The sequence below is a fragment of the Aspergillus steynii genome (assembly GCF_002849105.1).
Source record: "Aspergillus steynii IBT 23096 chromosome Unknown P170scaffold_1, whole genome shotgun sequence".
Lineage (NCBI taxonomy): Eukaryota > Fungi > Ascomycota > Eurotiomycetes > Eurotiales > Aspergillaceae > Aspergillus > Aspergillus steynii.
This window is the reverse complement of record NW_020194398.1, coordinates 6,263,242-6,278,437: the sequence shown is the minus strand read 5'-3', so window position 1 is coordinate 6,278,437 and position 15,196 is coordinate 6,263,242. Positions and strand designations below refer to the sequence as shown.

The following is a 15,196-nucleotide window of genomic DNA, read 5'->3' as shown; positions in this document are numbered from 1 at the left end:
CGATTCGCATCCGTGGTCAAAAGCGACCCCGAAACCCCCCAGAGAGTCCCTCAATGGGACGCCCTCATCCAACGTCAGGACCATCCAGTTCAGATACCCGCATGTATTCAAACAACCATAGTTCTCGATGCCAAAGCCCTGACCACCGCCTTCCTCGAACTCCGCCTCAAAGGGGGCGCCGCCACGAAAATCCGCATACGATGCGCCGAATGCTTCGAGACCGCGCCTGATCCCCCAAACCCGAACCCCTTCGCTCGCCAAAAAGGCATTCGCACTGGTTCCACCAGGGTCCTCGTCAGCATGGACGACTTCTACGCTGTCGACGCTGCGCTTCCCGCAGAGACAGAGGTCTACTACGAGCCCTTCTGGTTCCGCACATTCCGCTAAGTCAAACTGCACATCACCACGCACGCAGCCCCCTTGGAGATACCCCGCTTCACTTACAGAGCAACCCAATACCCGCTCAAGATCACCACCGCATTCGCCTCTTTCCATTCCGTAGAGACGCAACAGCAGTGGGCCATCAGCCTCAACACCCTCCGCAACTGCATGCACGACACCTACGAGGACTGCCCCTTCTACGAGCAGCATATTCACACACCTGCGCAGCCTTCTGCAGCGCATACGAGTAGATCAAGCTACTACACGTCATCTGGCCCGTCCGGTGATACGCCGGGGGCACAGCCAACCCCCGAAAGCCACCTCCGGGAGACAGCTCCGACCATTCCCTCGTTGAGTCTACGAACGGCCAGACGTCTCGCTCGAGTCGACCCACAAGCCTGTTCGCGGCTACGCGCTGGTCGAAGTGGTCCAGGATGCCGTCGATCGCGCCGAGATACTTCCGCACAAGGCGCTCGTCCCCCCTGTACATCAATTGGTCAAGGACCATGAGGATCCAGTAGAGGGAGAAGAATGGGATATTCACGACAGACGTGGACGAGGGGAAATGGGTCTCGAGTAGCCCGTCTGCTCTGCGACTGGCGTAGAACTCCTGGATACATTTCCGGGCCAGCCGGTCGTCGCGGGAGAGCTGGTAGGTGAAAAGGATCTGCAGTCGGGCATCCATGGCGAACTGTCGGTCGGCGGGATACGGCGGAGGAAATACCGCGGGCGAGCGGAGAAGTTGAATCGAGCAGTAGGGCAGCAGTGTCTGCGTGGGGGGTTCCTTGTCGATGGACCCGACGAGGAACGGAGCTAGCATGCGCAGGTCTTCGCTATTACGTGCGATGCGCTGCAGAGCGACGCGGCGAGGACGGCGCTGCGACGGACACTTGATCATGAATCCTTTGCTCGCTGCTCCTATGCCATTCTGTTTTACGTCTTTGAGGCTGCTCGGAAGACGGGGATTTATGATGAACTGCGTTCGTCTCTTCTGCAGCCGTGGTCAGCCATGATCGCGCTTAATTTGTCTACTTGGGCTGAATCAGGGACGATGCCACGAAGCGACTGTCATGGATGGAGTGCGGTTCCGATTCATGATTTCGTGGCGAACGTGGTAGGGCTCACGCCGGCGGCGCCAGGGTTTCAGGGGTTGCTGTTTGAGCCCCGAAAGGCCGTTTGGCCGACAATGGAGAGCACCTTCGCGGTTGGGGAGGGTAAAATATCAATTTCATGGGCGCCAGGGGGTCAGGTCTATCTGACGCCTGATAAGGATACGACGGTGCAAGTGCCTACACGAGCGGGATCGAATGTCGTTCATGATATGAAGAAGGGGGAGAGACCGGCTTTGCAGATTGACTAGAGGAGTAATCAACGCAGAGAAGCTATGGTGTTTTAGATCTATGGCAGTATTATTCGTTGACCTGTCCCGATCTAATGGCTACTATGCAGGGCTGCCATCGCGGGTACGCACTGGTCGAAGCCTTGATATTGAATAAGGGGAAGACAAAATCGGCGATATACTTTACCTTCGGCGCTTCAATTTTGTCAGCTGCTCTACTCAAATATGTTTGCTGTACTCAGGCAGCTCGCATTCCAGTATGCGCTTGGACATATGACCCAGTGTTTCGGGACCTTAAATATGGCGACCAAAGATTCATTCAATGCTGTGAGAACATTTTTGGATCTCATTTTGGATTCCTGGGATGATTCGGTTTGTTGATTTCATCGTGGCGTGAGCTGCGGTATTGACAGTTTGAGCTGAGGGAGTGTGTGGCCTGGGAGATAAATATCGTCTCCGGGAGGGAATGCCCCGGGTGTTCCGGGGTTTGGTTTGACACCATCCATCGATCTCCCTGTGAAATGGATATCAGAACGGGAGAAAGACGGTCAGCATGCCGACTCCTTCGCGCCAACATTGATGTTTCTGGTAAAGTCCTCGGCACCTCGGAATTTCCGGGTTGCGAATTAGCCTAAATCTGTAATTGTTCATGTGCTGATGGGAGACGCAACTATAACTCTTAATTCTTCTCCACACATCCTGGCCATGGAGACTACTGCTAAAGACTGCAAGCCTACCCAAAGAAACCGCTAGACAACACGTCCTCATATTTGGAGGTGCCATAATCAGCCTGCCGCATTGTATCCTTACTCCAACTATGGCTAGCATTTGAATTACACATCATATCATCACCATGGTCCCTTCTTCGTGTTTCGAAAACATTCAAATACACGAACCAGACGAAGAGAGAATACTTAAACCAACTGTGAGATCATGAGAGCCCTCAGTGATGGCGATTGTGAGTATGATGCAGGTGGTACTCAAACTGGGCAGGATCAGGCGCTGCCGTGACCTGCGCCATGACCGCATCATAGTCGACAGAAGTACTCCGAGGAGGATTACCATCCATAGGACCTTCAGGGATCTGGGCTTGGATAGTAGGCATCTGGGCTTCGACACTAGTAACCGGAATCTCAGGGATACTCTGGCTATACTGCACGCTGCCATCCTCGCGTACCACAAGCTCCACCGGACCACCCTCGTCATCCGCGTAAATAACGTCGCAGGAACGACCGTCGATTTCATTTCCGAGTAAGTCCTCAAACTGCAGAGCATCGTACGCCAACTTTCCATCTACTGTGAGCAGAGTGGGATCTTCGTCGTAGATGGCGTTGCATGTGAGCCTGGAGGATTCCTCGTCGTCACTTTCAAAAGGAAGACTCTGGTTCATAGCAACGGTAATTGGGAAATCACGGCGCATGTGTGCAGCGCTATTGACGGAGGCTGGGCGCTGTGCAGCATTTTTATAGGGGCCTGGATCAATTTTCCAGTTCTGTCGAGGCCAGTTCATCGGCGCGTAGAACATCCTATGTATCGCAAGTTGGTCAGCTTAGTAAATATTGAACGCCTGTGCTCTTAGGGAACGTACGGATCATCATTGAGAACCCGGAACCCATGGTCCTCCACCATGGTGTGATGAACGTTGTTCTGGCTGTCAGTGTAAGAGTAGGAGGCGAAGCATAAGGAATTTGCAGTCTGAGAGTCGAAGCCAAGGGCAGTGATGAATCGCGTTCCTATCATGTTGCCCATGCCCCGATTACCGGGAAGACTATTGAACGCCCTAGATGATATTAGTAAGAAAGGCTCCACGTTGGATTGAGGAATGGTTCCAATCCTCTTATGACTAGGTGATTGTTTGTTGGTAAAGAAAAGGGATCACTTACCACGTTGCCGGCGGAGCAAGGAGGTTGCAGCTGGATCGAAAAGACGAGCACGGCATCCACTGATTGCGTTTCCACATCTTATAGTCGTTTCCTTGTCTTGAATTGGCTCTACCATTAACCAATCGACAGACTTGAGGGTTGTTATTTGCTGCTTCGAAGAGATCCCGCATGGGGAATTCATCAAGTTGGCATCTCGCGCCGGGGACACCGCGCGCCATCTGAACAGCGGTACGATATTCTTCTTTGCGCTGATTTCCCGCCCATGAGCTGTACATCCGACCGGATGGTCTAAGGGCATTGGGCGCGAATACACTTTGCTGATTGAGCCGGTAGGTGATGGCCCATCGCTGATTATCGCAAACCTCATCCCATCCCATCCCATATCTGCATGTGTATGTGACGTGGCAGTCACACACCCCTCCTTTGCTGGATGAGAAGCTCAATTTCGGCCACTGCGAATTGGCATTCTGGCCATTCCCTGTACCGAGGTTCATCTTAATCTTTTTGGTCTTTGGCTGTCCGGCAGGATTGCCCTGCGCTTTCCGCGCTGGCTTGGTCGCAAAGCCTGCTGCAGCTACCACAATGCCAGAAGCAGCACACAGAGCCAGCTCGGCCGGGACTCCCAGAAGCGAAAGCCCAAATGTTAAAGGGGCCTCAGAAATAAGCCACCCGAGCGCACCGATACAAATGGAATATGTCAACTTTTTAGAGGGTTCGGACCGGGCCAAATTGACATCTTTAGTTGAACTATCCAGACTGCGCTTGCTGAATATTCCCTGCCCGTACAGGAACATATTTCCTGTGTTAGTCTTCGAAGAAGGAACAAATCCGGAGCAGCAGTATGCCTGGTAGCCTCCGGTGCAGGTCAGGTCCGCTATATGTCCATCCTCATCCATGGAGTAGGAGTTACTGTTTTGTGCCACAACCACTGCGTCGGGGTCCTCACAGACAGGAGTGCATGGTAATCCCACCCCCCGGAAGCCCTCCCACTTGCACTTTCCCATGGTCGTTTGGGGAGCGCAGCACAGTGTTTGATATTGACCCACGAGGCAGATGGAAGTCTGTTGGACGCTCGCGACCTGCCCTCTAGCCTCGGTCACGTCGAAATAGGAATTCTTGCAGGACTCCCCACACAAGCTCCAGTAGCAGGATGACGCGACTGCATTGCCTTCGGCGGCAATTTCATACTGATCCTTGAAACTGGCGGCTTGGGCGGAAGTAACACCATTGGCTTTACCGATTCCCATGACGTCGCTCATGGCGTCCCCGTCATCGTTGTCCATGTCCAGTGCCCAGATCATGATACCAGCAAGGCAAAGCTCATTTGCGGCTTTCATCTTCTGCATCATGGTCACACCATCATCGAAGCTCACCCACTGGTCGTTGTTCCAAGTGATCCACTTCACCGCTGCTTCAGAGTCGTAGCTCTCAGCCGCGATCCCGGAGGCTTGGATCTCCTTGATTTCCGCGATTGACAGAGTGCCGGCGGAGTTGGTACATGGACCAGGGCTGCCACCTTCGCTGAATTCGCAGACTCCGTTGGGATGCGAACAGGACGGATCGACGAGAGTGAATGATCTACCGTACCAGCCAAGGCCTAAAACCACCTTGCTTGGATCGACCCCGGCCATCCACATTAGATCGAGGCCTTCCTTGATCTCAGTGAGGTTGGTATGGGGACGGATGTAGGGACCAGTGTACTGATTCTTTGAGTCCCAGACGCCATGGATATCGTAACTCATAACATTGAACCAGTCAAGATGCTTTTCCATCGCGGCAATGTCGAAACCTCGGAGGTACCAGTAGGACGATGGCAGAGTCACGCTGATTCCGTACGAGGTACCCCAGCTGGCTCGCATCTCATCCACAAGCTTCACAAAGTTCCCTGTATCGGCACCCGAGCCTCCACGATCATCGGCAGCAGGATACTCCCAGTCAATGTCAATACCGTCGAAACCATAAGATTGCATAAAATTGTGTAGAGCCTCGATGAACTTGCGCCGGTTGGCGGAGGTGCTGGTCATGTCACTGAAAGCCGTGCGAGTGTTGGGGATATTGGTCTCGTCGTTGAACGACCATCCGCCGAGGGAAATCCAAGTCTCAAGACCTGGCCTTTTTTTCTTGAGACCAGTAAAACTCTGATAAAGTTCTGCAGCTGCGGACGTCATTGGTGAGAGCTCAAACGTGCTGGGGTCGAAAAAGGTGAACGCAAAATTGAGATGCGTGAGACCGACTAGGGGGATGTCGTCCGGTGATTTCCGACCGCATAGTCGGGAGCTCGAATCGTGAGCCCAGCTCTCATAGTAGCCAATGCGCCGACCATTTTCGGCTGAGGCCCCGGAGCAAGATGGCCTGTCGACTTCTCCACATGAACCATATCCGTCCTGGCAGCCCTTGCCACAGAAGTCGGACGTGGTACCGCAGTAGCCAAACTGGGAACAACAAACGTTCAAAGGACAGTTTCCCTCGCCTTCCTTCGCCCACTGACCGCAAGGGGCGGTAGCGTTGCAATTGGATATACAGACATCTGGGGCACAGCTAGACGGAGCGAACGAGCATACACCGGTGTTGCTGCAGCACGCACCGTTGGCACACGGCGTACCCGGGGCACATGTTCCCGTGGGGAGGGAGTCTCGTTTTGAAAGGAGGCCACCCTGACTATTCGAGGTCCTGTAAACAGATGATTTAGGCTTGCCAGCGAGATCCTGAAGAAGCCTTTGATTCTGGAACGTCGGGGTGTCGGGGGAGTAAGGCTGGAAAAGAGGCGGGAGTGCCTTTGATGAATTGCGAGAAAGCTGAGGAGTCATCCGCCAGCTTGTCGGTTTGGCCGGTGGTAATTGTGATGCTTCTGCAGAATGTGCGGGAGAATGTTCATGGGAAGCAAGTGAGGAGAAATGGGATCCCACTACAAGCCAGCAGCATAGGGTCAAGACCCATAGCGTTGAAGACCGCATTTTCAATGTTCACTATGTCGTCCTGTGGTGGAATGAGCAACGAGTCCAAAAGAAAGGGAAAAAGAAAAAAGAAAAGACGTTATGCAAGAATCAATCTCAGCAAAACCAAGGCTGACTTGATATGACTGATGATAAACAGTTTTGAGAACTAGAGATGGTGATGAGGGGAGGACCTTGATACCCATGTATATTGTGGCCGGCGTGGCTTTCGAAGCCACTATACAGAAAAGCCCTTGTCTGCAATAATGACAACATAGGCCATTGTGAACTAAATGTTACGGTAGGATTTCAGCGGAGCAAGGGCCTCTACTGAGACATAGAGAAGTATCTCGGTCTCATAACAGCCAGTCTAATCAAATCAGACCTTGCTCGAGACGACCATTCAACTACTAATTGCCAAACCACAACAGTCCCGTACCCACCACACATGGGCTCTCAGGGGTTACGTGTGTTTCCAACGGCAGTAAGGGTCAATCCAACTGCGACAGACCTGGCTAAATGGAGCAATCATGCCCTAAAGTCCTCCTTGTGTTCCTGCCAAGGTGATACCTGGCGTCCGCGGCGAGGGCCGAAAAGTAGCTAGAGGTTAATGGGCGGGATTTGAATACAAGCCCTAGCTTCTCTTTTCCCCGACAGTTCAGTCTCAATCTTGGCCGAGACATTGGAATGTTAGACACGTCTTCCATGTAAAAACATTACACTGGCCCCATTAAAAAGGACCTCTCAATTCGATCAACCTAGGTGGTCCTGAAGCCGCTCCAAGTCTAAGGGCCAGAAGCCTTGAAGATATGTGCTTATGTATATGTTTACTGCTTCCTGCGTGTTAATGAGGAGTTCATGGCGCAGTGAAGCTAACCCTGGCGCCACGTTTGCTATGTTTTAAGTTCACAAATCAAGCCTCGTGTTTCTTCCTCCACGAGGAGCGGGAGATCCGCTAAAGAAAGAGCCCTTGCGTTCGGGATTTCCATGATGGGCTAGTGGTTTCCAGCTGTGACCCACTGCAGCCGTACATGCCCACGATCCAACGGGTACAGGCGTACTGCTCTATACCCCGCTGTGATTTAGCCCCTTGGCTGCAAGGGATCAGTCAGGGGATTGTCATGATAGTAATCCACACAGTAATATGCCAGCGGAGTTTCTCGGTGATAAGTAAAGATTGTTATATGTCGGCTGGGAAATGACTCTTATCCACAAGAGAGTTATTTTATGAGCGCCTTCGGTCTCCCTTTCACTTCGTATATTTTCCCCCGACCTTACCGCAGTTTGGAGTATTGTGGGCGAATATGCAGTGGTATTTCATTCTTGCTGGGGTTTTGACTTGGGTCGCAACTGCACCGTTGGTTGCAGCCGACTTTCAACTATATGCCTATTACGACAAAGAAGCCCTACTGTCAGGATGGGGGCTGACAAGCAGCTGCATTGACGCATTGTAAGTGCAAAATAAGGCCTTTTTTCTATGCCACCCAAATGCCTCCCCAGAAGAGCCGCTAATAGAAACCAGGAACACAACGGTTGCTTGCGATGAAACTGTGTCTACATTACTGGGTGGTGGTGTGGATTCTAATTGTAAGTGGCCAAAACACGGGTAGCCCAATGGCTGTGATCAGGACAAAGCCTAGTGAGCTTTGTGCTCTCTGCACCATCTAATCATTCACCGTATAAAGACTGGTTCATGGATAATATCACCACACTCTGCACAGCAACGTGTCAAGACTCATTAAAGGAATGGGGCTCGAGTGTGGAAAAGGCCTGCGCAAGTGAAACAGTTGTCCAGGGTGGTGCTATCGTCGAGGCCAAAGCCTTGTCACTTTCATTGACATATAATGCCCAGATCGCGTGTCTGCAAGACTCGTAAGTACTCATCCCGACAGAAGTGTTGGATGATTCGGTGTCAAATATTGATCAAGTGTTATTGACTTTGTTAAAGTGAATCAAATTGGTGCTTTTTCGATTCCCAGTCGTGGGATGGCAGTGACTATATGCGATATGACTCACTTATGTGTGCTGATGAGACCGACATGCCTGAAATTTGTAACGAAGATAACTTCGACATTGATTCAATTACTGCCGATATGAAAGCAATGACCAATCTTTACAATTCGTCTATGGTATGAATCAGCGACCACCGTGGAATCTATTTCGAGAATGCGCTAAATCTCGCCAGTCCTGCAGCGAATGCTTCTTAGAATTATATCGGCTTCGACTCCTGGATCCCTGGCTGGCAATGACCGAGTTTACTGATTATCTGATTGGGGAATTCGATTCTGTACAAAAGAACTGCTCCGCCACATTGCCATACACTACGTCTTCCTCCACCTTGTACATTGGTGCACCGGCAACCGCAACCGCAACCACAACGACTACAAGTGCTGCCACAACAACCAATACCACCGCATCTAATGCAGTTTGTCTAGGACAAATCGTGCAGCCAATAGCCAACTGGCTAACATGCGACGACCTTTCTGACAAGTACGTAGCTACGAATAGGTCCATCGGCCTGCATTGAAGGCAGAGGGGGGAAATTCGAATGAGCAACGATTAATCTTGGACAGATATAACGTCTCTACGGGCGATGCACGCGTAGCCACAGGGGACTACGATTGTTTCTTCGATACTCCTGCCTGCCTGCCCTTGCCATGTCCGATACACACTGTTTGGGGAGCTCCGAGCTGGTAAGAATACCCAAGGATTATTCCAACATATTTCACGATTCCAGATGAAAGGTTGTGATTCCTAATATTTACTATTATGTGTTAGTGCATCTCTCGCGGAACTTGCCTCCAACTCCACCAACAACGTCTCCGAGTCTCAGTTCTTGGCGTGGAACTCGAATATTCAAGGGAGTTGCGATCGAGTAGCCAACTCCCAGCGCGTTTGCATGGAAGCCCCTGGCGGTACATGGACTACGCCATCAGTCACTATTACAGCCCCCACGGGCACTGCCCTTTACTACACGACCGCAATCCCAGCCTATCCAACACAGAGTGGCACCACCGAGAGCTGTGGAAAGTATTACCAGATAGCTTCAGGGGACAACTGTGCTACAGTGAATCTTAGATTTGGACTTAATATAACAGAGCTGCCGTCTTTGAACACCTACCTTGATAGAACTTGTTCCAATCTGTGGATCGGCTATGATATTTGTGTAGCACCGGTTTCTACGCCGACTGCCTCGTCTGATGGGTCTTGTGGTGTGGGTGTCACTTGTGCTGGAAGTGAATTTGGGAGGTAAATATCATCCTATTTCTTTTCTGTTTGACATTGCGGAAAACCGCAATCTTTCGAAAACGTGGACTAACGCCCATTCCTTGGGCTAGCTGTTGCTCATCTGCAGGAAAATGCACGGATGATTGTGGCTCGCCGGGAAATGGGACTGTAAGCACGAATGGTCTCTGTGGGCCCGATAATAGCTATATGACTTGCCATGGATCCGAGTTTGGTGACTGCTGCAGTAGTAAGCGCTCCCTCCCCCCTGATATTAAAACCTGGTTTTTACAACCAGTGACCATGATGACTGACTGGCTACCCTGTTTGATTGTACAGTTTACGGTTATTGTGGTAATGGAACTCAATTCTGCGGCGCAGGAAATTGCTACGCCGGGAAATGTGACACTGACATTGGAGGCCCATCCACCAGCGGGGAATGCGGGCCCCTGTTTGCTGGAAACAAAACGTGTACAGGCACACAGTTTGGTGATTGCTGTTCGGCTGATGGATACTGTGGTAGCACGAAGGATTATTGCAACCCCCCTAACTGCTATTCCGGGGCTTGTTTGACAACAGGATACATTTCCACAAATGGAGAATGTGGTCCCAACTTTCCGCACAACATGACGTGTGCTGGATCATTGTTTGGTGATTGTTGTTCTGTAGCCGGGCATTGTGGCAACTCGAGTGATTATTGCGCGGGGAGAAATTGTTACAGTGGCTCTTGTGTTCCTTAGATGCAGCATAGGGGTGGAATTGAAGAGGAGGTTATCGACCCCTACTGTCTATATATGTGTGCGTGGTGGTTCTTCGAGTTATCTTCTGATATCCTCTCTCTGGCATGGGATATAGACACCAGAATACTGGGCAAAAGACGCATGATCATTCCAGGACTGCATAAGCAAGAACTAGAGGTACATATTCTCACCAGCTTGGTGCGATCCAATATTCATTCGAGGCACCCCTATCCGCATCTCCGAATTTATCGATCCCACCCTCCACTCCATTTTCACCTACTGTCCATGCACCACTTTCAACTAACGCCATCCACTGTTCAAAAAGTCGCTCTAATCTCTGCGATCGCCATTCACCCCCAAACGGGTGGTATCCATGTTGAAAGAGCTCTGTGAATGAGCCCGATGGAACCGGTGTCCCGTCACTTTTCCTAACCCCATCCTCATCTCGGAAACGCCGTCTTAGTGGAAATGGAAGCACGAGACGGAAGCCCGCCTCCTCCATGTCATATTGCTCTCGACGAACAGGCTCACTGTAGAGTCCAGTAGGAACAGGATCGCGGTGGTCCATGCTCACATTATCGTGCGCAGTGGAAAATACGCGCCGAATCTCGGCGTTGAAATCCACCAACCGGTCTGGGACCGCAAATAACAGAACCCCCGGGATGCTATCCTCCTCATGCGGTATGTTGGTGAATCTTTGGCGCCTCACAAATGCCTCCTTATCATGCGGGACCTCTAGCCCCGGTGCGATAAATTTGAAACGCGGAGTCTTAATCCTTGTTAGGAGCGAGCGGATAAAGCAGCCCTGTGGCACGGCCGCTGCATCTAGCTCTGCATCGGTACAGAGCGGTGCCGAGATGGACAGAAGTGAATCAGGAGGCATTCGAGATTCGACTGCAGCCGAGTAGCGCTCTATGGCAGATACAGTGCTATCAATCTGGGTATCGCAGTAAGGGAGCCACGACCACAGATAGAATTGCGATCGATTTGTCGGGGGTTCACCGGAAGGGAGCTTTTCAGGAAGCCCAGGGACAGCCTTCCCGATGCGAGTCATGTAGATCCATTGAGTGAGAAGAGTCTCCAGCGGGAACCACATTTCCTCGTGCTCATCAATAGGCTCTATCCAATCCATATTGTCGGTCGTCATTGGGAACGCTGCCCGATTGAGTTGCTGGTCATATACAACGCCGAGGTTATGCCCGCCCAGCTCCGTAAGGGTACCATAGATTATCACGAATCGCTCCTTGCCATTTTCCATCTCGTTCTCATCCACAAAGAACTCGTCGCTGGGCATCATCACGAGACCGTCAACCCAGTAGAAGAAGGGCGGCCTGGGATCATAGATTAGATCCAAAAACCGGCTCAGCGGCGCATCAAGACGCTCCCGAGATTCCTCTGCCTCCTCCCGGTTTGTGTCACTAAAAAACCACCTCTCGCTGGCTAGGGAATCGAGGTCGGGCGTGTCCCTTCCGTGGCGGGCCATCCAGCCGTATGCGACCAGGTAATTGTGTAGCCTGGCGCAGCGCTCATAGTCGAGAGTGCCGTCATCACGAGGTGGATTTTCATCGGACACTAGAGCGTCTTCAATCTCGAGGATCTGGTGCGGAGTGGTGTTCATGGTCGCGGTAATGACGAAGAGCAGGCTTATCCGCCGGAGAAAGTATTTATGGGATGTTGGAGCTCGCTTGGGCCAGAAAGGTTGGCACCTGATGGCACACTGAAGTAGCTGCAAGTGGCTACCTGGACTAATAAGTAGCTGTGATTGGAGAATCATGGAAACCACTAGTCGAGATGCACTGGTACCTGGATACCCAAGGTCACACATTGCCGGGGTAGTCTCGGAGTGCGGGGCAGTCGGAGTAAGGCAGAAATATGAATGAATAACTTGCAGGTGATATTGACCAGAGTTGGTAAATCTTCTGCGGTGGAAACAATTCCCCTACTCTTTAATTCTTGCCTCTCGTCTAGGTGGTTTTTACCTAGGCCGGCCATCCCTGCTACCCACAGAGACTAACCCTAACACTACCAAGTTATGACGATAGAGACTATGAAACAAACACATTGAACATATAGGATCTCTGCTGGTTACCTATCCAACTAGTAGCTAACCAGAATATTGATATTGTGCACTTATATTAATACTCCGCCTCTCAGAAGCTCGAGGATCTCCTGTGGGTGTAGGCGGCGGGGATACTCCACCGTATCACTTGTGTTTGCAGACTGGCCTTTTGTCGTACTGGTTGGAGGGGGTTTGTGGACATCGTTTTCTGAGAGGCCAGCCTCCGCGGTAATGATATCACTAATGGGGGGTTAGGATCCTTGTCCTCACTTCGGGACCTTTCCGAGGGATGCTGGAACTCTTACGGAGTGCTGACGGATCGCCTACGGTAGGAACGTGGCCTAACATATGACATAAGTAAGATAAACCAGAAGAGCGAACAATCAAACTCGAATACTCAAGGAGCAAGCTTGAAGCCACCATAATTCAGACGGCTAAATACGCCTTTAGGGTCGACCGCCGCCCTGATCTCCTTCAACCGCTGAATATTCTTCTTGGGGAATGTAGCAAAAGCATCCTGCCATTCACCGGCGTCGCCCATATAGACATGCTCGCGAGCCAAGGACAGCTGGCGGTTTTCTTCGTGAAGGCTCTCGGACAGTTGACGTGACCAGGTCGTCACGCGGATATCATCCTGAGCAAGATCCCAGCCGGTGCTGAATTGCCACCCTGGAGAATCGGAGGTAAGTAGAAGTATTTTTACTGAATGATTGATACGGAGGTTTACTCACAAACTGTAGGCTCGAGAGGCAGATCCCACGTGTTGCCGACAGAGGTGTTTCGGCCTGCGCGGACAGCGCCAATAGGGCATAGATTGATAACGAATGTGGGGTGGATACCCTGCACATCGGACAGGGTGTCGATGCCCTTCTTCCAGGCCTGGTATATCTCGTAGAGCCTGTCCGTGTCGGGGATGATTGAGTGTTTGGCGAAGGCGATTCTAAAGACTCAAAGTTAATAATAGGATGTAGGTCGATACTGGGTTCCCACATACCGGAACATCTGGTTGGGAGTCTCTTTATCCTCAGTCCACTGGCGCATCGTGGTGACATTGTGCATCTTGATCGGGCCATCGATGGCAGTGAAATTGGCGAATTGCGAAGGAGGCTTGCTAACACCCTCCTGGACGCCCATGATCGATGCCGAAACCACCTTAGTGGTCGCATTGTACTGCAGAGTAAGAATACCACCCGCGGCAATGGTATGGGGCTCGTCTAGACGGGACATGGCGACGGCGGCGTCGATGAAGTCGTAAACTCCGGACTCATTGAAGGTCTGGATGGTGGTGCTGACCTTGGGCATGTGGTGTGTCTTCAGCGTGAACTTAGTGACCAAGCCGAAGTTGTTGGCACCGCCCTTGAGGGCCCAGAAGAGATCGCAGTTCGTAGAGCTGTCGGCAATCACCTGCGTGCCATTGCCCAGGACCACGTCGTAGCGCTCGACGTTGTCCATGGCAAATCCATACTTGTTGATGAAGTAGTGGACGCCGCCGATCAGAGTCAGACCAGGGACACCAATGGTCTTGAGACGACCTCCGATGGCTGCTCGGTGATGGGGCTCCAAAGCGCGGATGACATCGATCCATTTCATGCCGGGGCCCACTTCGATGGTGTCTTTGTGGACCTTGTAGTCTCGGAGCTTGTTCAAGGTGACCAAAACACCGCCATCGATGTTGTTGGATCCGGGGAACTGCATAGGAAGTTGATTATTAGCTGTCTAGTTCAAGCCCAGCCCACAGCACGTTGCCAACACTTACATTCATATGACCACCGCCACGGATGGCAAACGGCGCATTGCACTCGGACAGGATCTTCACTCCCTCGGCCACTTCGTCCGCATTGCTGGGTTGGAAGATACAGGCGGGATGCAGATCGGAGCGGATGTCCCAGAATCGGATCCTTTCCTCCGAGTAGTTTGCCGACGAGGGCGACAACACTTCGGCAGAGTGTATTTTGCTCAGCTGCTGGCAAGCACAGGCAACTTCACTAGTGAGGTGAAAGCCGCCCTGCCACAGCGAGTTTGATGCGTTTGAAGGGCTGCTGCTGGCTAAAGCCACGCTGGCGAGGGCTAAAGCGAAGAAACGTCCGGCCATGATGGATAGAACTGGCTTGAAAGAGGTGGAGGTTGGATTGAATTTGTCAAAAGAAATGAAGGGTCTGCGCCTGATTTATACCATCTCAAGGGCATTTCCCTTGGTTTCTATAGCTTTGTCAACTAGGCATCCGTCTGTCGCGAAACAACTTTCCAGTCTAGAAGGTTTTTAGGGTTCCAGAATCCCGTGCGCTCGGGTTCGGGCTCGCAAAGCTGCTCGTATCCCCCCTGTAGTGGGTATTTCACCCGCAATTGGCAACCCCACTACGTTTCAGGGCGATCCTTCGTCAAGGAACCCTCTCTGATTTCGGGTTTCCTCAACGAAGTAGGGGGTAGGTTTGTCAAGCTACAAAATGAAGTTAATCCCGGTCGCCACTTGAGCAATGATCCTCCCTTGGCTCGTGGTGAACCTGAACCCGAACCCGAACCCGAAAGACGGGACAACGTCGATCTTTCATTCTGCTGCCTGAGCTAAAACTTGAGACGAGTCCTTCTTCCGGTCGACTTTTTTAACGTTACAATTTATTGAAGGAAGCCTATTCTTT

General features: G+C 51.6%; 5 protein-coding genes across 5 annotated transcripts; 1 reads left to right on the top strand and 4 right to left on the bottom strand.

Moving 5' to 3' along the window:
- Positions 1 to 440: 440 nt before the first annotated feature.
- P170DRAFT_433278 (uncharacterized protein) lies at positions 441 to 1,159 on the bottom strand. The gene has a single exon (XM_024848446.1). It carries the CDS (start codon positions 1,064 to 1,066, stop codon positions 530 to 532), a length of 537 nt encoding a protein of 178 aa, XP_024711093.1. The 5' UTR covers positions 1,067 to 1,159; the 3' UTR covers positions 441 to 529.
- Positions 1,160 to 2,663: 1,504 nt separating this feature from the next.
- Positions 2,664 to 6,557, bottom strand: P170DRAFT_471188 (glycoside hydrolase family 18 protein; the record flags this gene model as incomplete). The annotated part of the gene is made up of 3 exons (XM_024852816.1): positions 2,664 to 3,246; positions 3,309 to 3,500; positions 3,604 to 6,557. 3 exons carry the CDS (start codon positions 6,555 to 6,557, stop codon positions 2,664 to 2,666), a joined length of 3,729 nt encoding a protein of 1,242 aa, XP_024711092.1.
- Positions 6,558 to 8,229: 1,672 nt separating this feature from the next.
- P170DRAFT_347218 (uncharacterized protein) lies at positions 8,230 to 10,501 on the top strand (the record flags this gene model as incomplete). Its single annotated transcript, XM_024843616.1, has 6 exons — positions 8,230 to 8,408; positions 8,485 to 8,665; positions 8,833 to 9,044; positions 9,315 to 9,785; positions 9,875 to 10,011; positions 10,101 to 10,501. The coding sequence occupies 6 exons, from the start codon at positions 8,230 to 8,232 to the stop codon at positions 10,499 to 10,501; spliced, it is 1,581 nt and encodes a 526-aa protein (XP_024711091.1).
- A 187-nt stretch (positions 10,502 to 10,688) lies between these two features.
- Positions 10,689 to 12,124, bottom strand: P170DRAFT_506309 (uncharacterized protein; the record flags this gene model as incomplete). Its single annotated transcript, XM_024854380.1, has 1 exon — positions 10,689 to 12,124. The coding sequence occupies exon 1, from the start codon at positions 12,117 to 12,119 to the stop codon at positions 10,689 to 10,691; it is 1,431 nt and encodes a 476-aa protein (XP_024711090.1). The 5' UTR covers positions 12,120 to 12,124.
- Positions 12,125 to 12,957: 833 nt separating this feature from the next.
- On the bottom strand, positions 12,958 to 14,652 carry P170DRAFT_422295 (FAD-binding oxidoreductase; the record flags this gene model as incomplete). Its single annotated transcript, XM_024847425.1, has 4 exons — positions 12,958 to 13,229; positions 13,292 to 13,500; positions 13,555 to 14,249; positions 14,317 to 14,652. The coding sequence occupies 4 exons, from the start codon at positions 14,650 to 14,652 to the stop codon at positions 12,958 to 12,960; spliced, it is 1,512 nt and encodes a 503-aa protein (XP_024711089.1).
- Positions 14,653 to 15,196: the final 544 nt, after the last annotated feature.

Coding starts and splice junctions, on each gene's coding strand:
- P170DRAFT_433278 (XM_024848446.1), bottom strand. CDS start 1,066: ATGGATGCCCGACTGCAGATCCTTTTCACCTACCAGCTCTCCCGCGAC.